At 40.2% G+C, this 22214-nt stretch overlaps 1 protein-coding gene across 9 annotated transcripts in view; it reads left to right on the top strand.

Annotated features, from left to right (window-relative positions):
• The window catches only part of KLHL32 (kelch like family member 32), a 260784-nt gene that overhangs the window by 95175 nt on the left and 143395 nt on the right, over nt 1–22214 (top strand). For all 9 annotated transcript variants that reach the window (XM_078054976.1, XM_078054974.1, XM_078054977.1 and 6 more), the window contains one exon: nt 14100–14207. In XM_078054976.1, coding sequence (XP_077911102.1) covers nt 14103–14207 — 105 coding nt within the window. In that variant the 5' untranslated portion in view covers nt 14100–14102. The remainder of the gene's footprint in view (nt 1–14099; nt 14208–22214) is intronic.

Below are 22214 nucleotides of genomic sequence, written 5' to 3'. Positions count from 1 at the left end.
CATAGATAGCCTGAGTTCATGATGGGCAGCAGTCTCTGACCTTCACAAATTTACTATATCTTTAGCTAAATAAAAAACAACTTGATTTGTGTCCTTTTTCCATTCCATTCCCCAGAAGACCCAAGTAGTTGAAATACAGCCATATCTAGGAGGAGGAGAATTCTAAAGAGAAATAGAATAAACCACAATCATGCTGGTTTTGAAGGGCTCGTTATCACTATGTAGTTAATTTAAGAAGCAACTGTGCCAAGAGCAAAGCTGTGAAATACAGCTAGATTCTTTGAATAAACAAGTTACATATTTGAAGATGTTGGGGAAAACCAATATGTTTCACAGTTTTTAGTGCATAAGGTGAATTTTTCTTTATATGGTTAAAGTGAGGGAAAACTGGTATTTTAGAAATAATTAATTTTTGCTGCTTAATTATAGGTATAGTAACGTAATTTGCTGTTTTCATTTGTCCTAATATTTTATTCTCTCAGACTATTACTAAACTGTTTGAGGAAGAATTAAAACAGCTACAAATATGTTGGGGGGAAAACCCTCCAACCAAACATCCCTACTCTTTTAGGCCACAAAGCTCCCCAAATCAATCGGATTGCTTTTGCATTTGTGGGATAAAGAAGGTAAATAGTCCAGTTCAACTGTGGTCAGGACCCTTCTCTCCTTAATGCCAGGGAAATGGGCAATTGTGGTTAATTGCACAGTCTCATTAACTGAGATTTACCACCCATTCTGTATGTGCAGTATAACCAAAATGCAATAAAAGGTAATCACCATTAACACTAAATTGAGCAAAATGTAATCTTTGTTGATTCAGAAGTTAGCTCAAATCTCTGTAATGCCACATGGCCACTGTAAACATCACTAATAAATAACACTGCGCATATGAAAAATGGAGGGGGGGCTCAGGCTGGATCTGATGCCATCATTACAAGTTGCTTTTTTCGATACCTTCCTTAAACATGTTTGTTTACTTTGATTTAACTCTCTCTCATAAAAGATAAGGGTTGACTGCACCCAACACAATGCAGTTATTTCCTCCATAAAATCATCTGGATTCCTGATAAAATGGAATTCACTGTACATCTTGCCTATGTCCAGTGCAACTCCAAAGCTATAGGCAGTTTACTAGGTGAAAAGATCATATTCTCCCAACTTTAAGTGCTTGAAAAAGTCTGTCTTCTTATCTTTAAGATGCAGTAACTTTCCATTGGTCAGTTTTGTGGCATGATGTACCAACCTAAAATGGGTTGTAGTTCATCTTGTGACTGCATGACAGCTAATGTGACCCAAAGAAACTTAATTCATATACTGTGATTTTAAGACTCAATTTGTGTCATTGCTGTGTGAAATACAGGAGGAATGACATACTATAAATCAACAGTTCTCTCTGTGGTTGGCACTTCAAGTGAATTGTATTCTCACAAACTGGGTTTTCAATTAGAAAGATTTGTGGTGGCGGCAGCACATTATCAGCCAAGAGTGAGCTGTGACAACTGTAAATCTCAGCCTGGCCAAGGCTCTCCCAAAGGCAAAAACAGTGTGAACCGAGGAAGAATCTGTGCAGGGCTTCCATATTTCTAAGCAGAACCTTATCCCATGCTTTGGCAGAATGTTGTGGCTTGATAGAGGGCCTTGCCATATGTTCTTTTTTCTAAATGTCTACAAATGAACTAATTTGTACCTAGCTTATGGTAGATATTCCTTCTCTTTAATTGTAGCTACTTTAGCTACTTGTCTAAAACACTTGCGCCCAGAAAATTGTTTCCCATGTCAGATTAATTCTTTTTGTTTACAACAATGTGAAACAGCTGAACATCATCTGTAGCTTCATCATCATCTGAATTTTTGAAGAGCGTGTTGGTTCCTTCCTTCCTTCTTTCCTTCCTTCATCTGTATTTATTGCATGCATGCAGTGCTAGGGTCTAGGGGCTCCGCAGTGAGTAAGGAAGATATGGTGCCCACTTTCATGGAGCTTACAGCTTACCTTTTCAGGACATTCAATGCTAAAAGATAGCATCCATGGTTCTATCAACTCTTTTGCTACCAAAGGACACTTTGTCCCACCCTGTGGGCTCCAGAAGCTCTCTTGACATTGTTTCACAGGCTCTTGACGTTTCACAAGCTTCAGACTGGGTTCTTCTTTACTTCAGTGGTATCCATTGTGCCTTCTTCTAATTGAGGTGCCTTATAAGTTTATTAAACCCAAAACATAGACCTTGATTTAATAGTTTACTTTTTTCTTCTACTTAACTGGTTTTGTAACTTTTAAAAATTATCATGTTTTAAATTTATAACATTAAGTTTCTAAGACTATATGATATGATATCAGAATGGAAGTTGTGTGTTTATGGGAATGGCGGTGATGGTCTTTATCAGGTGACCCATGTGCACATTACAATTTGAGAGGCACAGCTATTCAGTCCTCTGCCCTTTGCGGCACTCCTTGCCTATCTGAATTTTCAAAGAGATGAGACATCCAATACTTTGCATGAGAATACGAAGTATTAGTAATACCTCCAGATTGTACATATGGATACTTTATGATGCAGGGCTGGTGCTTCTGCTCCTTCTCCCTTTTTGTACCCACAACAGACATAATAACAAGATCGTGACCACTCTCAGTGTAGTCTGGATGTGGCCTCACAGCCCTCTGTGGTCAGTCCTTAAAGTAGGGTGTAGGAGTAAAGTCCTGTAGCCAGACATAGGGATTTTGAGTGGGACTGTTATTGGGAACGTATTTTAAGAAACAGATTTGGGCAGAGGGCAGAGGAGGAGCTGTTTCTTAGCTCTCGTTCCAACTGGGATCAAAGAGAGACATGGAAAAGTAGGGCATTCAGCTTGAATTAGAATAACAGCTTCTATTTATTAAGCATCTACTATGTGCCAGGTACGATGCCTGACATTAAACATAGTTGTGTCTAAACCTCAAGACAACCCTATAGGTTTGTACTGTCTCTGTGTTACAGATAAAGGGCCTGAGGTTCAGAGAAATTAATACATTAGTCAAAGGTCACATGTTCAAGGTGAACTGACCATAGGTTATAGACCCAGGATTTGAATCAGATACGTCTTTCTGCACAGCCCTGAACATTAAAACTAAAACAAAGTTTTCAAAAGGCAGTTGTTAGAAATACATAGGTAACACATATTTATTGTAATGATCCAAATAAGACTGTGTAAATAAAGTAAAATTCATGTCTTTTCCTTCCCTTAAGAGTAATACCCTCTAATATAACCACAGTGACCAATTTGGTGTTCCTTTATTGCTTGTCCAAACATGTACAATTACATATGTACATTATTTAAAGGGTGTCTCTCTCTGACTCTACCAAGCCAGGCTTCAAGTTCACCAGCTCCCTGGTTGAGGATGCCTCTTCTATGCCGCCTTGGCTGTGATTGCTTTTGAAAGACTCCAAGGAAAGCAGATTCAAAAAACTCCCTTGGCGGCTTGTTCTCTTAGTTAATCTTTGCTCTCAGGAACTTTTTGCATTTCATTAACCCAGATAATCCTTCTGCAGTTTGAGTCATTTCTGTCAACAGTGGAGTTGGTGGAGAGCAGCTGGTCATCATTTCAGGTGCAATTACAACTTGGAAGATCTGAAAAAAGAAATTAGCGTTGGGAATATTAAAAATTGAAGCATCTGTATGATAAAGAACAGACATTGAAAACAACTGAAATTTCTTTCAGGGTTTTTGGTTTTTTTTTTTTAGAGTGGCTATGTGAAGTCTAGAAGCAAATTCAGAATTACATAAATGGAAAGTCTTTTTTTTGTTGTGACCTGTGCTTTTTAGTTTTGAAATTTTATTGATTTATTGATTTATTTTTTTTAAGTAGGCTCCATGCCCAATATAGGGCCTGAGCTCACGACTCTGAGGTCAAGAGTTGCATGCTCTACTAACTGTGTGAGCCAGATGTCCCTAGTTTTGATTTTAGATCTTTCACAGATGCATAAGCAGAATCCATTTACATTAAAATCAATTTTCTGATAGCCCTTTTTATCTATAGCTGCACTTGATTAAAACAAAAAACAAAGGGCGCCTGGGTGGCTCAGTTGGTTAAGCGACTGCCTTCGGCTCAGGTCATGATCCTGGAGTCCCTGGATCGAGTCCCGCATCGGGCTCCCTGCTCGGCGAGGAGCCTGCTTCTCCTTCTAACCCTCCCCCCCTCATGTACTCTCTCTCTCTCATTCTCGCTCTCTCAAATAAATAAATAAATCTTTAAAAAAACACAAAAACACAACCCAGAGACTAGTATTCCTAAGGTATCACTGCTTTCAACCAAAGAATACATAAAAGAAACTTAATTCTATCTCATCATTTTTACAGTATATAAGTTTCACTAAGACCTTGCCATATACCGGCACTATACTGAATACTTCATATATACACTGTCATCTAATCTTCAAACAAGTTCATGAAGTGGGTACACTTTTTGGCCCCCTTTTTTGGACAGGAAAACTGAGTCAGAGAGAGGTTACGTGTTTGTCCCAGTCACTTGCCAGTGTTTGTAATCAAACCCAGAATAGTTTGATTACAAGTTTGCCCTTAATCACTGTGGTTCACCAAACCAAGGATTATGTGACTTCAAAGACAGTGGTCTTTACCGATCATGTAGTACCTTTACTCCCAGTGGCACCAGCAGCCAGATCAACTCCCTAACTAACCAAGTTACCAGATATACCATATTGTCCATTCACCATCAACAGCTTCTAAAGGAATGTCAGATTTCATTTATTCATGATAAAGTAAATTCCTGAAAGTAAAATATTCTAAACGTTTGCTATTTAATATAGCAAATATAATTATGTATGTTACACATTACATACTGCCAATGTCTTTAGGATATTTTGAATATTTTTCTTTTTATTTTCTCAAATTGTAAACATTTAAAATACTCTAGAAGATTTGTCAAATGACAAGAGAGCAATAATTTTGTATTTCTTTTTTTTTTTTTTTTTAAGATTTTATTTATTTGACAGAGGGAGAGAGAGCACAAGCAGGGGAAGTGGCAGGCAGAGGGAGAGGGAGAAGCAGGCTCCCCGCTGAGCAAGGAGCCTGATGCAGGGCTCAATCTCAGGGTCCTGGGGTCATGACCTGAGCCGAAGGCAGATGCTTAACCGACTAAGCCACCCAGGTGCCCCTAGTTTTATATTTCTAACAATTAAAATTTTAACTATAAATTAAGCTAACAAAGAGATTCTGTTCATTATGAGAATTCAGAAATCTCTAATGGAGTGAGATAGAAATGAGGATCTCCAGAAAGAATAATGGACCATCAATTAAGACCACCATTCAGGGGCGCCTGGGTGGCTCAGTTGGTTAAGTGTCTGACTCTTGGTTTCAGCTCAGGTCATGATCTCAGGGTCATGAGATCGAGCCCCGCATTGGGCTCCATGCTGGGTGTGGGGCCTGCTTGGGATTCTCTCTCTCCTCCTTCTGCTCCTCCCCCCTCTAAAAAAACAAAACAAAAAAACCACCATTCAACATATATTAAAGTGTACAGAATTATGAGGCTCAAAAATAAACTTATCAACATAAAAATTGCTAAGAGATGAATATTAATACATTGGCAAATAAAAAAAATCACATTTATAAAATTAAAAAATTTAGTGTGAACTAAAATATTACCATATAGAAGAGTAAGGGTTTTTTTCCCCCCTACTTTTTTATGAAGTTAGCTAAGCTGCAGAATTTGAAGGGACAGTTCCCTTAAGACTTCTATCACTTCTGACGCCAACTGCAAGTTTGAAGGGATTCCTACAACTATTCTCATATTCGATAATTTACTAGGAAGTATCACAGAACTCACTGAAAGCTTTTATACTCACAGAAATTGGCTTATTACAGGGAAAGATACAAATTGGAATTAGACAAGGAAAGAGACACATTGGGCAGAATCCAGAAGGGGACCACATACAGAGCTGGTGGCCCTCCTCCCTCTGTGGAGTCATAGCGTATCTCCTCCTGGCCATGCTAAGTGACAAAATGCACAGAGGACTGCCAACCAGGGACACTCACCCGAACTTTTGGTGTCCAGAGTTTTTACTGGGGCTCAGTTACAGATTGCCCATGTGATTGACCTCTCGTCTCCATCCTTTCCTAGAGGTCAGGCTAGTACCTTTAGTCTCCATTTCCCCTGGAGGTCAGAACTGATATGGTGTGGCCCAAACCCCCATCATAAATCACGTTGTTAGACTGTCATTGGCCAAAGTTTCCAGACAAACAAGGACACTCCTGTCTGGCAGGATATTCCAAGGGCCTAGAGATCACCTTCCATAAGCCAAGGGAAAAGACCAGAGCTCCCTTTACGTAAGGTTAATTCTTCACTATATAGATGTATACTTTTCTAAATAGTGCTTTTCATCACTGGTAACCTGAAATGGAATATTTTCTTTATACCTGTTAAGTCAAACTTGTTACAAGTGTACAAATTACTGTGCGTTTGTTTGTTTTTGGACATGGGACAAGCCAATGCATTTTTTTTTTAATTTGTCAAGTTTTCATTTTTTTAGTTTTCAAGTTTTCACTTGGCATACTGATCATCCAGTAGAACTGATTTTCAATACATTGGCCATTTGGCGAATTGGTTTGGGGCAAATTGATTTTCACTAAAGAACTTAGACAGTGGTTCTCAAACTCAAGTGGCCATCAGAGTCATGATGGCCAATCATAATGCACATTGCTGGGCCCCACTGTGAGTTTCTGATTTAGTAGGTCTGAGCTGGGGCTTCAGGAATCTGTCCTCTAAAGTTCCCAGGTGATGCTGATATTGCTGGTCCAGGGTCCACATTTTGAGAACCACTGGAATAGAGTGTATGATACATGGCAGATGAGAGGAATGGGGTGTGTTATTGAGACAAGGCAGAAAAAAGGCAGAGAGGTCAGGGGACAAAGTTGATACTTTCCATGTCCTGTCGGCAAGAGCGTTTGGAACTACTCCAGATTTCATGGTAGTAGTGAGACCCCGGATCCAGAGAATGAATTCGGTGAGTGAGCCTAAATGCAGTCACGCCAGCAGCCGTGGGATTCAATGGGACTGTGTGTGTGAGGGTTACAATCCATTCATGTATTACTCTGTTTAGACAGCAAAGTGATTTGCAGTGGCTTTTTGTAGAAGCGTTTCAAAAACCAAAATCAATCGTTAACTTACACAGTGTTTTTCTTTCCTAGTCTAGGACTTTGTCTTGTTCTCTTGCCCCCCCTTTTTTTTTTTAATTTTTAAAAAAAATTTTATTTTATTATGTTATGTTAGTTACCATTCATTACATCATTAGTTTTTGATGTAGTGTTCCATGATTCATTGTTTGCATATAACACCCAGTGCTCCATTCAATACGTGCCCTCCTTAATACCCATCACCGGGCTAACCCATCCCCCCAGCCCCCTCCCCTCTAAAACCCTCAGTTTGTTTCTCAGAGTCCCTAGTCTCTCACGATTCATCTCCCCCTCCGATTTCCCCTCCTTCATTTCTCCCTTCCTACTATCTTTTTTTTTTTTTAACATGCAATGTATTATTTGTTTCAGAGGTACAGGTCTGTGATTCATCAGTCTTAACACAATTCACAGCGCTCACCATAGCACATACCCTCCCCAATGTCTACCACCCAGCCACCCCATCCCTCCCACCACCCCACCAGTCCAACAACCCTGTTTGTTTCCTGAGATTAAGAATTCCTCATATCAGTGAGATCATATGATGCTTATCTTTCTCTAATTGACTTATTTCGCTCAGCATAATACCCTCTAGTTCCATCCACGTCATTGCAAATGGCAAGATTTCAGGTTTTTTTGATGGCTGCATAATATTCCATTGTGTGTATATATCATATATATATATCATATATATATATATATGATATATATATATATCACATCTTCTTTATCCATTCATCTGTTGATGGACATCTTGGCTCTTTCCATAGTTTGGCTATTGTGGACATTGCTGCTATAAACAATGGGGTGCAGGTACCACTTCAGATCACTACATTTGTATCTTTGGGGTAAATACCCAGTAGTGCAATTGCTGGGTCATAGGGTAGCTCTATTTTCAACTTTTGAGGAACGTCCATTCTGTTTTCCAGAGTGACTGCACCAGCTTGCATTCCCACCAACAGTGTAGGAGGGTTCGCTTTTCTCTGCATCCCCGCCAACATCTGTTGTTTCCTGACTTGTTAAGTTTAGCCATTCTGACTGGTGTGAGGTGGTATCTCATTGAGGTTTTGATTTGTATTTCCCTGATGCTGAGTGATGTTGAGCACTTTTTCATGTGTCTGTTGGCCATTTGGATGTCTTCTTTGGAAAAATGTCTGTTCATGTCTTCTGCCCACTTCTTGATTGGATTCTTTGCTCTTTGGGTGTTGAGTTTGATGAATTCTTTATAGATTTTGGATACTAGCCCTTTATCTGATATGACATTTGCAAATATCTTCTCCCATTCTGTTGGTTGTCTTTTGGTTTTTGTTGACTGTTTCATTTGCTGTGCAAAAGCTTTTTATCTTGATGAAGTCCCAATAGTTCATTTTTGCCCTTACTTCCCTTGCCTTTGGCGATGTTTCTAGGAAGAAGTTGTTGTAGTTAAAGTCAAAGAGGTTGCTGCCTGTGTTCTCCTCTAGAATTTTGATGGATTCCTGTCTCACATTTAGGTCTCATCCATTTTGAGTCTATTTTTGTGTGTGGTGTAAGGAAATGGTCCAGTTTCATTCTTCTGCATGTGGCTGTCCAATTTTCCCAACACGATTTGTTGAAGAGACTGTCTTTTTTCCATTGGACATTCTTTCCTGCTTTGTCGAAGATTAGTTGGCCATAGAGTTGAGGGTCCATTTCTGGGCTCTCTATTCTGTTCCATTGATCTATGTGCCTGTTTTTCTGCCAGTACCATACTGCCTTGATGATTACAGCTTTGTAATAGAGCTTGAAGTCTGGAATTGTGATGCCACCAGCTTTGGTTTTTCTTTTTCAACATTCCTCTGGCTATTTGGGGTCTTTTCTGGTTCCATACAAATTTTAGGATTATTTGTTATTATCCTGTCAGTTTACTGAATTCCTATATGAGTTCTAGCAGTTTTGGGGTGGAGTCTTTTGGGTTTTCCACAGAAAATATCATATCATCTGCAAAGAGTGAGAGTTTGACTTCTTCATTGCTGATTCGATGCCTTTTATTTCTTTTTGTTGTCTTATTGCTGTGGCTAGGACTTCTAGTACTATGTTGAATAGCAGTGGTGATAGTGGACATCCCTGCCGTGTTCCTGACCTTAGGGGAAAAGCTCTTAGTTTTTCCCTATTGAGAATGATATTCGCTGTGAGTTTTTCATAGATGGCTTTTATGATATTGAGGTATGTACCCTCTATCCATACACTCTGAAGAGTTTTAATCAAGAAAGGATGCTGTACTTTGTCAAATGCTTTTTCTGCATCTATTGAGAGGATCATATGGTTCTTGTTCTTTCTTTTATTAATGTATTGTATCACCTTGATTGATTTGCGGATGTTGAACCAGCCTTGCAGCCCAGGAATAAATCCCACTTGGTCGTGGTTAATAATCCTTTTAATGTACTGTTGGATCCTATTGGCTAGTATTTTGGTGAGAATTTTTGCATCCATGTTCATCAGGGATATTGTTCTATAATTCTTTTTGATGGGGTCTTTGTCTGGTTTTGGGATCAAGGTAATGGTGGCCTCATAAAATGACTTTGGAAGTTTTCCTTCCATTTCTATTTTTTGGAACAATTTCAGAAGAAAAGGTATTAATTCTTCTTGAAATGTTTGGTAGAATTCCCCTGGGAAGCCATCTGGCCCTGGGCTTTTGTTTGTTGGGAGATTTTTGATTACTGCTTCAATTTCCTTAGTGGTTATAGGTCTGTTCAGGTTTTCTATTTCTTCCTGGTTCAGTTTTGGTACTTGATACATCTCTAGGAATGCATCCATTTCTTCCAGATTATCTAATTTGCTGGCATAGAGTTGCTCATAATATGTTCTTATAATTGTTTGTATTTCTTTGGTGTTGGTTGTGATCTCTCCTCTTTCATCCATGATTTTATTTATTTGGGTTGTTTCACTTTTCTTTTTGATAAGTCTGGCCAGGGGGTTATCAATCTTATTCTTTCAAAGAACAAGCTCCTAGTTTCGTTGATCTGTTCTACTGTTCTTTTGGTTTCTATTTCATTGATTTCTGCTCTGATCTTTATTATTTCTCTTCTCCTGCTGGGTTTAGGCTTTATTTGCTGTTCTTTCTCCAGCTCCTTTAGGTGTAGGTTTAGGTTGTGTATTTGAGACCTTTCTTGTTTCTTGAGAAAGGCTTGTATTGCTATATACTTTCCTCTTAGGACGGCCTTTGCTGCATCCCAAAGATTTTGAACAGTTGTGTTTTCATTTTCATTTGTTCCCATGAATTTTTTTAATTCTTCTTTAATCTCCTGGTTGACCCATTCATTCTTTAGTAGGATGCTCTTTAGCCTCCATGTATTTGAGTTCTTTCCGACTTTCCTCTTGTGGTTGAGTTCTAGTTTCAAAGCACTGTGGTCCAAAAATATACAGGGAATGATCCCAGTCTTTTGATACCGGTTGAGACCTGATTTGTGACCTAGGATGTGATTTATTCTGGAGAAGGTTCCATGGGCACTAGAGAAGAATGTGTATTCTGTTGCTTTGGGATGGAATGTTCTGAATATATCTGTGAAGTCCATTTGGTCCAGTGTGTCATTTAAAGCCTTTATTTCCTTGTTGATCTTTTGCTTAGATGATCTGTCCATTTCAGTGAGGGGGGTGTTAAAGTCCCCTACTATTATTGTATTGTTGTCAATGTGTTGCTTTGATTTTGTTATTAATTGGCTTATATAATTGGCTGCTCCCATGTTAGGGGCATAGATATTTAAAATTGTTAGATCTTCTTGTTGGATAGACCCTTTAAGGAGGATATAGAGTCCTTCCTCATCTATTTTATAGTCTTTGGTTTAAAATCTAATTTGTCTGATATAGGGATTGCCACCCCAGCTTTCTTTTGCTGTCCATTACATGATAAATGGTTTTCCACCCCCTTACTTTCAATCTGGAGGTGTCATTGGGTCTAAAATGAGTTCTTGCAGGTAGCATATCGATGGGTCTTGTTTTTTTATCCAATCTGATACCCTGTGTCTTTTGATTGGGGCATTTAGCCCATTTACATTCAGGGTAGCTATTGAAAGATATGAGTTTAGTGCCACTGTATTGGCTGTAAGGTGACTGTTACCGTATATTGTCTCTATTCCTTTCTGGTCTATGTTACTTTTAGGTTCTCTCTTTGCTTAGAGGACCCCTTTCAATATTTCTTGTATGGCTGGTTTGGTGTTTGCAAATTCTTTTAGTTTTTGTTTGTCCTGGAAGGTTTTTATCTCTCCTTCTATTTTCAATGACAGCCTAGCTGGATATAGTATTCTTGGCTGCATGTTTTTCTCGCTTAGTGCTCTGAATATATCATGCCAGTCCTTTCTGGCCTGCCAGGTCTCTGTGGATAGGTCTGCTGCCAATCTAATGTTTCTACCATTGTAGGTTACACAGACCTCTTGTCCTGAGCTGCTTTCAGGATTTTCTTTTTGTCTCTGCGACTTGTAAGTTTTACTATTAGATGTTGGAGTGTTGACCTATTTTTATTGATTTTGAGGGGGGTTCTCTGCCTCTCCTGGATTTTGATGCCTGTTTCCTTCCCCAAATTAGGGAAGTTCTCTGCTATAATTTGCTCCAATATACCTTCTGCCCCTCTCTTTCTCTCTTCTTCTGGGATCCCAATTATTCTAATATTGTTTCGTCTTATGGTATCACTTATCTCTCAAATTCTGCCCTCGTGATCCAGTAGTTGTTTATCTCTTTTTCTCAGCTTCTTTATTCTCCATCATTTGGTCTTCTATATCACTAATTTCTCTTCTGCCTTATTTATCCTAGCAGTTAGAGCCTCCATTTTTGATTGCACCTCATTAATAGCCTTTTTGATTTCGACTTGGTTAGATTTTAGTTCTTTTATTTCTCCAGAAAGGGATTCTCTAGTATCTTCCATGCTTTTTTCAAGCCCAGGTAGTATCTTTAAAATCGTCATTCTGAACTCTAGTTCTGACATCTTACTAATGTCTGTATTGATTAGGTCCCTGGCAGTCGTTACTCCTCTTGTTCTTTTTTTTGAGGTAAGTTTTTCTGTCTTGTCATTTTGTCCAGAGGAGAATAGATGAATGAGAGAACAAAATGCTAACAGGGTAAAAACGACCCCAGAAAAATATACACTAAACAAATCAGAAGAGACCCGAAACCCAGGGGAAAAGAAAGGGAAAGAAAGAAAGAAAAAAAAGAATATGATCAAATATGATCAGGCTGCTGCGTAGATCAGTGCTGCACACTAGATTTTGGGTGTATTTTGGTCTGTTAGAAGAAACTGCCTCCCAAAATTTTAAAGAAAGAAAAACTTATATATGTACAAAAATAAGGGTAAATACGATGAAGGGATGGAATATGACTGTAAAGATGAAAATTATAAAAGATTTTATAAAAGGAATTGATAAGAAGTTGGTTGAAAAAAGAAAGAAGAGAAATTAAAAAAAAAAAAAAAGAGAGAATGTTATCAGCCAGGAGACTAGAGCAAAGCCATACACTAGAGATTTAGGGTATATTTTTGGTCTGTTAGAAGAAACTGTATCTGACAGTTTTAAAGAGAGAACAACATATATATATATATATATATATGTATATATATATATATATATATATATATATATACACACACAAAGAATAAGGTTAACTACAATGAAAGGATAGAATATGACTCTAAAAATGAAAAATAAAAAAGATTTTAAAAAAAGGAATTGATAAGATGTTGGTTGAAAAAGGGAAAAAGAAAAATTCAAATAAAAATAGAAAAAGAAAAAATAAAGAACATTTAAAAAATTAACTTTGAAAGAGTAAAGAATCATGGGGGGAAAAAGCCATGAATTCTATGTGCTGTATTCCCCTAGTGCTGGCATTCTCCCGTTCTCATTGATTGGTAAACTTGGTCTTGGCTGGCTGTTCTTGCTGATCTTCTGGGGGAGGGGCCTGTCGCAGTGGTTCTCAAATGTCTCTGCCATTGATGGAATTGTCCCGCCCTTGCCGGGGGCTGGGCTAAGTAACCTGCTCCGGTTTCCTCCTGGGAGCTTTTGTTCCCTGCAAGCTTTCTGTACAGCTTTGGAGGACGAGAATGAAAATGGCAGCCTCCCAGTCTCTGCCCCAGAGGAGCCGAGAACTCGGGGCCCCACTCCTCAGTGAGCCCCCAGAGGAAAGCGGTCAATCACTCCCCTCTCCTTGGTCTCCGGGCCATACTCCGTGCTCACTCAGCCTGTGACCGAGCGTTTCTATCTCTGGCACATGATCCCGTTTGCGAGCGTTTCTATCTCTGGCATACGACCCCGTGTGGAGTCTCCAAACCCAGCAGATTCCTGCGGTGTGCTCCACGCTGCTCCTCCCCAGGGGAGGAAGGGGAATCTCCCCGTATCTGCCACTTGTTGGGTCCCTGCTGGAAGAGCAGTGGCCCAACTGTGCTGCTGATCATGGTTTATGGCAACCCCAAGCTGAGAGCCCACTTCTCTGCTCGGTCTTTGCAGCCGCTTCCCTGCTCTGATACCTGGGAGCTCTGCTGCACTCAGTCGCCCCCGGTCTTTCTGTGACCCCGAGGGTCCTGAGACCACACTGTCCCAGCGAGGGTTCCACCCCCCACTTAGCCACTGGAGCGACGTCCCTCAGCGGAGTAGACTTCTAAAAGTTCTGATTTTGTGCTCCGTGGCTCTATCACTTGCCGGTAGCGGCTGATGGAGGCTCCCTCCCCCCGCAGTCTATCTTCCCGAATATCACCTCGGATTCACTTCTCCGCACATCCTACCTTCCAGAAAGTGGTTGCTTTTCTGTTCAGAGTTGCTGCTATTCTTTTATTCAATCTCCTATTGAGTTTATAGGTGTTCAGAATGGTTTGATACCTATCTAGCTGAATTCCTGGGACCAGATAAAATTTAGGTCTCCTACTCCTCCGTCATCTTGCTCCTCCTCCATTCTCTTGCTTTTTAAGTTGTGTAACTCCCCATCTCTCTCATTCTCTCCCACCTCAGGCAATGTTCAGTCTCTGTATGGTGGAAAGTGGAGCAGACGAGGTGAATTTACACGGTGTGACCAGCCTTGGCTTGAAGCAGGCCCTGGAGTTTGCATACACAGGCCAGGTATGGTACCACATGTCATCTGAGAGGCTTAACGTTTTAACTGCAGCTAGCCAGAGGGGATTATCCTTGAGGCATGAGATTTAGGTATTTTTCTTGTTATTCATTTTAACGTTTAAAAAAAAGTTCACATCTCCTTAATTTTATAACTAAAATGATGAAAAGGTAAGTAAAACAATTTGAGTTTAAATATGACCCAGGGAACATAATATTTTAATCTGAGCTCAGTGGCTTGCTGGTATAATTTTAAAACAGCCTAAAGAACCATCTTATGGGAAAGAGTTTGCAAAATAACTTGAATTGTTATTACTGAAGCTCCATTACTTAATCATGGCTTTATTGGCTTAAAAAAAATGTAAAGCTCCAAAAAGTTTTTATAAACTTTTGTTTTTTAATTCCATTTTATTCAACTTAGGTTTAGTGTCTTCTGTGCTAAAATAAGGGCCTCTTCTCTTGGCGGGCCCACATCCCGGTGGGGAAAAGAGGCATAGAAATAATCACACATCCTCATTGTGTTGGGAAATATAATAGAAGCAGAATACAAGATACAGTGGAGACAAAAAGGAGGATATGGTCAGCTGGGGCCATCAGTACAAACTTTCACAGAGAAGGTGGTATTTGGGTCTTGAAGAATGTTGGGAGCTCACTTTTCTACTAAATTTCCCCTTCAGCGGCTTTTTAAACTATACGATATTATCCATTTTCTTTTCTAGAGCTAGTAGAGTTTGAGATATGTTTCATAGAGTAATTGAGGCAACTCGGCAGCTGAAATGAAAATAATGGATAGAAAGGAAAAAAACATCCATCAAGTAGCAGGTGCAAAGGGAAATACAAAGGAAATGGATCACAAATTCAGGGTCAGCCCAGCCAGATTTCATGCCTTAGAAAATTCAGGTGGACAGTTATTGTTCAGAGTTGCCAAACCTGATTCCTAGTGAGGTAAATTATGTGTTGGCTGCTTTTTGGTTTATAGATATAAAGACAGATACCAGCTCTAAATTCTGTCTTGTGTAGATTTCTCTCTTCATGTCTGAAATATGGTCACACCTGCATTTGCCCACCTCTAAAGTACTATTGATAACACATAGCTCATACTTTGCTGGTGTGCAATGGGAATGAAATAGTAAATGTTGTGTTTTTTTGAAAAAACTACCCACATGAGTAGCTTTTGTATTTAGCTGCATTAACAATGGAATGGTTTCAGCTCAGAAGTTATAAGCTGCAAAACATTTAAATAATTAGTAAACAGAAGGGTGCAAAAATGCTATAGAGGCTGAGGTAAAACTCACATGCAGATATAAGTGGCTGTCTTATTGTTTGCCTTGATTGCCCTGTGGTTTCTTTCACAATTATATATATGTAATCCCTGTGGCACAAAGGACTTAGGAAACCTGGACTGAAGGGGACTTTTTGAAGGGTAAGAAAACTGCTTGAGAAGTTTGCAGAGGGGCAGCCATATCTCATTGCTTAGGAGTCATATGCTCATATTCCACTTTTATGAGTTAAAAAGAAAGCCAGGAATGCTTAAAAAAAAAGAAAAGAAAAGAAAAAAAGCAAGTTCTAGGGCCAGAGCCGGAGTTGTATTTATTCTGTCCAGTGACCCATTCCTGATGTGTATACCCACAGAGCAGCAACAAGCCTGTGGCATTCAGCAGTAACTCATCTGTTCAGATTGTGTCTGGAGGGACAGGAAGTAGGCTGACATTTCATGGAGCATCTTCTGCAAGAGCAAGGGCACTGCCCTAGGTACTTTGTGTGTGCTGTTTGACCTAATCTTCTAGACAGCTCTGAAGAATGCAGTGATCCCATCATGAAGATGACTAGCCCAGGAATGTACAGGGAATGACTCAAATCACTCTCCCAGTGTATACTGACTCAGTGAGTCAGGGCCAGTCCTCTTAGCTTCAAATCCATTGTCCCACTGAGAAAAGATTAAGTCATATTTGTTCTACTTTGTTGAAGGAGGCAGGGAAGCATTTGGACACTTTAGAGAGTGAACTCTTTTGATGGTTCTCTCATCCTGGGTGCCTTTGCAGCACTCAGTTCATGAGGGCTCTGAGTTGCTGCACCTGAACTCTATGTATGATGACTCATTGCTGCACAGTGGAAATTGATACATGATTTCTTGGACAGCATCCATGGTACTTTGCTCTCTTAAACACCAAAATGACTTTATAATAAATCTGTTTTCCCTTGGAGACATGAACACAGATAATGGCAAAAAGTGGAATTGCAGTATGCTTGGGAGATGCTAAAAACCTGCTTTCTCTTACTCTGGAATTGACATTAGCATTAAGTGAAGACTTTGGCGTATGGAAGCAGGAATAAAAGCATAGTTCTTCAGTTTCTTAATTGTTATGTACTCTTGTGGATACTCACTAATACTCACTAATCTGTTGTCTTTAGCCATGATATAGATTTGTAAAATCAGGGTTAACATTGAACTTATCTACCTCTAGCTATTTCTACTGACAGTTGATTACACCTTTAGTCGGTGGTAGTAAGCATAGTATAAAATATAAGTGTTTTAAATGTCTGAAAATTGTTGCCGTCTTGGGAGAGAAATTGGAATTGGAAGTATTGTGTGGGCGCCATGAGTGAATGTTGCTACGTGTAACAAGACGTGTGCATGTTCCTCCTACATAGTGCTCTAAAGCATAACCTTCTTAAAATTGGTCACAGATTTCATCCAGGAAATTTTAAAGAAAAAGCAGACTTTTCCCCTAATGCTAATGCATCCTCTGAAAGTGCATGCACTTTTCTTAGCAAGGAGTCTATATGGGGCCAAGGAAGCACACACTCTGCCTTCCCACTGATTAGAGACGTGCCCTTCCTGTGGGCACACCCTGCTTAGGGCACAGCCTGTGCAGAGGCGGGCATGCATCGCGACCCTCGTGGGTGTGTTTGCTCAGCCGTAAAGAGCAGAAGCGGCCATGAGGGGCAGAGGAGCCAGGCTACTTTCCAGGTCCTATTCTGGGCTGGCGCTGGGAGCCAGGTCAGGAGCAAGTGGTGTGATGTAAACTGTCACCAGGCAGCTCTGCCTTAGGGAGAACGGGACAGAGTAACCCTAAGAGAACACAAACTCTCACTTAATCTGGTGGGCAAGACTACCCGTTCCCTGGCCTCCCTCAGTCTCCTCACTTTCCAACTCTAGCCAGGAATTCACTCCTATTTCAGACCAGGAAAGAAGAAGGGGAGGAAAGAAAGGATTCTGGTGAAGATGTTGACTGGGAGGAGGATTCCCAGTCCTAACTAGACAAGAGGTCAGCCACTCAGGAGTGAGTAGGTGTTGCTAAGAAAGCCCAGGGATAGTGATTAGCAGTTAAGACCAAGATCCTTCTAGAAAGAGAAGAGCCCCACTCAAAAGATGGAAGGACTTCTGACCTCGAAGGTCCTGGAATAAGCCTCTAAGAATTTGAGTAACTAAGGACCAAAATAGGAAGCAAATAGAGCTGAGAACCACAATAAAGTTCACTGTTTAGCACTCCGGCTGTGATGATGTTAAGCAAGATAGACTATATGCCAAGTACAGTGCTGAATACCTTCCTTATAGGGGAGCAAGGGCTTAAGCCTAGTTAGCTTCCTCTTCCTTTCCAGAGAACTGTCCTCCTGTTCTGTCCCTTGTAGCCTGATGGAGAGAGAAACGACACACCAGATGACAGTGACATTTGTAGTCCCCTTTAATATTTGCCGCCTCCAGGTACTGCCGACTTTGTCCACCCTGAACCGCCATGTCATATCTGGCCATCTGAAGAGAAAGGACACTTTGGTACCTGTGATCCCTTGCTTTTCTCTTCATTATCCAGTAACTCCAGCCTTGGCTCCTCAACACATGGAGGAACCCATCTCTTCGGGACTCCCATCCTAATTACCATCCTCCGATCCAGAGAATGCTTTAGTACAATCTTTACAAGGATATTTTGTGTACCCATTAATATTAACATTTTAAAGTCTTTCTTTGGTGGTGCCTGGGTGGCTCAGTCATTAAGCGCCTGCCTTCGGCTTGGGTCATGATCCCAGGGTCCTGGGATCGAGCCCCGCATCGGGCTCCCTGCTCGGCGGGAAGCCTGCTTCTCCCTCTCCCACTCCCCCTGCTTGTGTTCCCTCTCTCGCTGTGTCTCTCTCTGTCAATTAAATAAATAAAAATCTTTAAAAAAAAATAAGGTCTTTCTTTGGAAATGTAGAAAAGTATGATACTCTTAAGTAAAAAAAAAAAAAAAATTTAGCTGTAATTGTGGTTACACAATTGGTTATGTAAAAATATTCATGCAATCAGAAATTGTAAACTCGGGGTGCCTGGGTGGCTCAGTCAGTTAAACATCTGCCTTCGGCTCAGCTCATGGTCCCAGGGTCCTGGGATCAAGTCCTGCATTGGTGTCCCCCCTCAGCGGGGAGCCTGCTTCTCCCTTTCCCTCTGCCCTTACCCCCCTCACCCCTGCACTCTCTCCCTCTCCTTCTCTCAAATAAATTCTTATTTTTTTAATAAAAAAAAGGAAATTGTAAACTCAAGGAAACTATCCCTTAGTATTCATGCTCTATGCAGTGAAGTTTTTCTTCCTGATTCTTATTTGATTCCTTAATAAGTTCATATTATCTTTTTACATAGCATTGATAAGGCATACACTGTAGCATTCCATTTTGATGAATATTGAAACTGTATTTATTCTACATAGCAGAATATTTTTCTCTGTAGACCTGAGCACCAGGCCCAGCAACAGAGTGACAGGAATCTGAATTGCAACTGCTTCCCATGGGCCATCCCTACAGAGGGATAAATGTGTCACTTCACATAGAAAAAGTCCCCATAAGATTGGAAAAAGTCCCCATAAGATTTACTTATAAATGTAACCTGGTTGAACTAAATGGTAGCATATGAACAAATCTGGGAGAATTTTTTCTTAAATATGTCTCTGGGGAGCAACATTCAGGCTATTCAGTGGTTTAAATATTTTAGCTGTAGAGTCCTTTCTTCACCTGGCAGTGCTTACAGAAGCCTGGCCAGCAAAAGGCCCCTGAGGTACCCTCACTGTGCCCCAGGCTCTAGAGGGCACAGTCTAAAATCCACATTCTAAGGAAGAATATCTGGAATTGTGCAGAAAGTGATCATTTTCTCCTCACCTTAATTCTTGTTCAGAGCTGTGCCAGAGTCCATACTGGAAGGTTTGAGAGAGTGAAATGAAGGAAGCTTGAATTTCATCATTGGCTTTTTGCTTGTTTGGATCTTTTGAAACTCTGCATTATTTGCCCTTGGAGAGGTTTTCTCTTTTATCAGTGGGTCATTGAAACAAACACACAAGCAGATGTGTCCACTTACTATTTTGGGGTGAAGATGTTCCATATTCCCACTCATGGTTTCACGAAAGTACCAACTAACTTGATTGACAAGAACCATATGCCAAATGGAATTTTTATGGCTTCCCAAGATGTCAAGTAAAGCAATAAATGTTGACATGTTTTGGTTGTCAAAAGTGGGAAGGACAGGTTGGAGACCTAATCACTTATTGTAAAAAAAGAAGTGAGATTTTAGAAGTCCAGGTCCTGACTGACCCCCAGAAGCCTACTTTTCTCAGCTGAGGACCTAAGAACCCAAGGACTCACAGGGCCCAAAGCCTGTCTGTTCTTCAAGGCGAACAGTTGATTCAGACAAAGGGAAGTCATGTGGGAGGACCTCCTCCCTGTAGAGCAGGACCAGTTCTAATTAACAGTCTCTACTTCACACCAGCCTGTTCTATATTAAATTTATGTGTGCTGTCTGCTCAGAATGTACTCAGGTGTAGTTTATACTGCAGGAATTGTAAAGCCGTTTGCTCAGCATAGCAATGTCTAAAGTATCTCTGTGAAGAAGTGTAACTGTGGCCACACTTCTGAGATCTGCTTTCATTTGGTAATAAAGCTGATACTTTGATTTTTTTTTTTTTTTTACTTTTCCTGACTTTTCTCTAATAATTTGCAAGTTTGGGGTTTCTGAGTTGTCTTATAGGCATTCTCCAAAAACAGAATGACTCCCTCCCCTATGCAAAATTGGATTCAGTTGTCGAGACTGGTAATACCACACGCATACCAAGAGGATGCAAAAAGGTTTATTACTCACACAGTGAGGCTTTCTGGGGAGAGCAGGGTGGCTCCCAAGCAGGTCCAAAAATGGCTTCAGAGGGCAAGTAGGGGGTGATTGGCTTGACTTTTCCTGTGGTTAGGGGAGGGAGCTGGAGGATTCTTCACATAGGCAGGGGCTTGTGTGGTTTGAACTTCCTACCAGCACCAAGGGAGAGAGCACTCAGTCTTTCTCGTACTTTTTCCCAGGTGTGGGAAAAGCAGGGAGGAGGGAGTGCTGGGGCTCGAAAGCTGTTAGCAGGCAAACATCAAAAATGGAGTCAGACCTCAATTACATTAGTCTAGCATTCTACTTGAGTGATAGTCACATTTTAGGCACAGGTATTTTCCTTTGAGATATTGTGTAACTCAATCACTTAGGAAAACAAAATGTGTTTAAACAATATGCTAATAGCATTTGTGATCTTTCTCAGAATTCATTCTGTGCTGAGGAACCCATCGTGGGCCACGGTGGGTGCTTGAGCTCATTGTGTACAGAACATGCATACTGGTAACATGATGAGGGTCTTTGGGTATCAGAGATAGCATTAGATGATAAGGATGAGTGTGGTCCCTCTGTGTTTTAACCTTATCTTTATTTATTTATAAAACTCCATTCAAATGAGCTGGATTTGTTGCCTCTCTTTCTTCTACTCTCCTTCCAAGGTCTCTACTTCCCACCCCCACCCTATTGCCTGTATAGGGAATAGGAAGAGAAGTATTTTCTGTATGCTTGTGATATGGTTCTGTTGTCATAGTGGGGGCAATAAACAATCAGTCCTTTTCTAGCTAATGTCCTCCCAAGTAGAATCGGCTAACATCCAGCAACTTAAAATAGCAGGTCAACCCACTTAGTTAATTCAGGGTAGATTTTGTACTTCTGTGCACTTACTTCTTTTGAATGTTTTAGCAGAAAGTATCATGGCCAGATACTTTATATTTTATGGTATGCATCTGGAATTTTTTCCTTTGCTATGGTGGGTGAGCAGTAATCCTTATTTTATAATATTTCTAGGCAGAAATCAAAGCAGGATTTCTAAGCAGTGCTCTTTCTTGATCATTAGAATTTCTGAGTGTTGGCTGCTTCCCGAATTATTCCCTAAGGAAATCCTGACCCTTCCTTAGGTGCTTCATCAGATCACCTCTGAGTGGAGGGAGGTTAACAGTTTATTTAAGGGAGAAACTTGATTAGCTTATTAATTTTCATAAGAAGTTATCAGCCTATTGATGGCTTTTTAAAGTACATAAGCTTTTCCCCTGATTCAGCAAAAGAGAATAATTGCACTCCAGCCTCAGCCTGTTTTCTGGGACAGCTCTTACTAAAAGTTCATTTGGGAGAAATTATATACATAATGGATTCGCAGAAGATACGCAGTCTGTCTGTCAGGCTTGGTGATTCTCAGCCTCATCTATCAGGCCTTAATATAAAAAGGCAACATTGAATGTTTTAGGTTATCCTGAAATGAAATTCTTAGATATTATAACTTGCCCACATAAATTACTTTGCACATCAATAAGAAACCTTAACATATATGATGAATAAACAGAAGGAGAGAAAGTGTAATAAAAATAATATATATTTCAGTATATACATGCAGGGGCAGAACTCTTTAGGAAACATATTGAAACCATTTTCTAAAATAGTAAAATTCCATAAAAAAACAGAATGGGGGTGCCTGGGTGGCTCAGTTGGTTAAGTGTCTGCCTTCGGCTCAGGTCATGATCCCAGGGTCCTGGGATGGAGCCCCGTGTTAGGCTCCCTGCTCAGCCCTGCTCAGTGGGAACCCTGCTTCTTCCCTCTGCTCTTCCCTGCCCCGCTCATACTCTCTCTCAAATAAATAAATGGAATCTTAAAAAAAAATAGTTATAAGGATATAAAAACATATGTATATATATACCTCCTCTCCTGACTTCATATTT

This window comes from Halichoerus grypus, chromosome 9 (genome assembly GCF_964656455.1).
Source record: "Halichoerus grypus chromosome 9, mHalGry1.hap1.1, whole genome shotgun sequence".
In the NCBI taxonomy this organism is placed as follows: domain Eukaryota; kingdom Metazoa; phylum Chordata; class Mammalia; order Carnivora; family Phocidae; genus Halichoerus; species Halichoerus grypus.
Note: the sequence above shows the minus strand (reverse complement) of the source record. Positions and strands in the feature narration are given on the sequence as shown.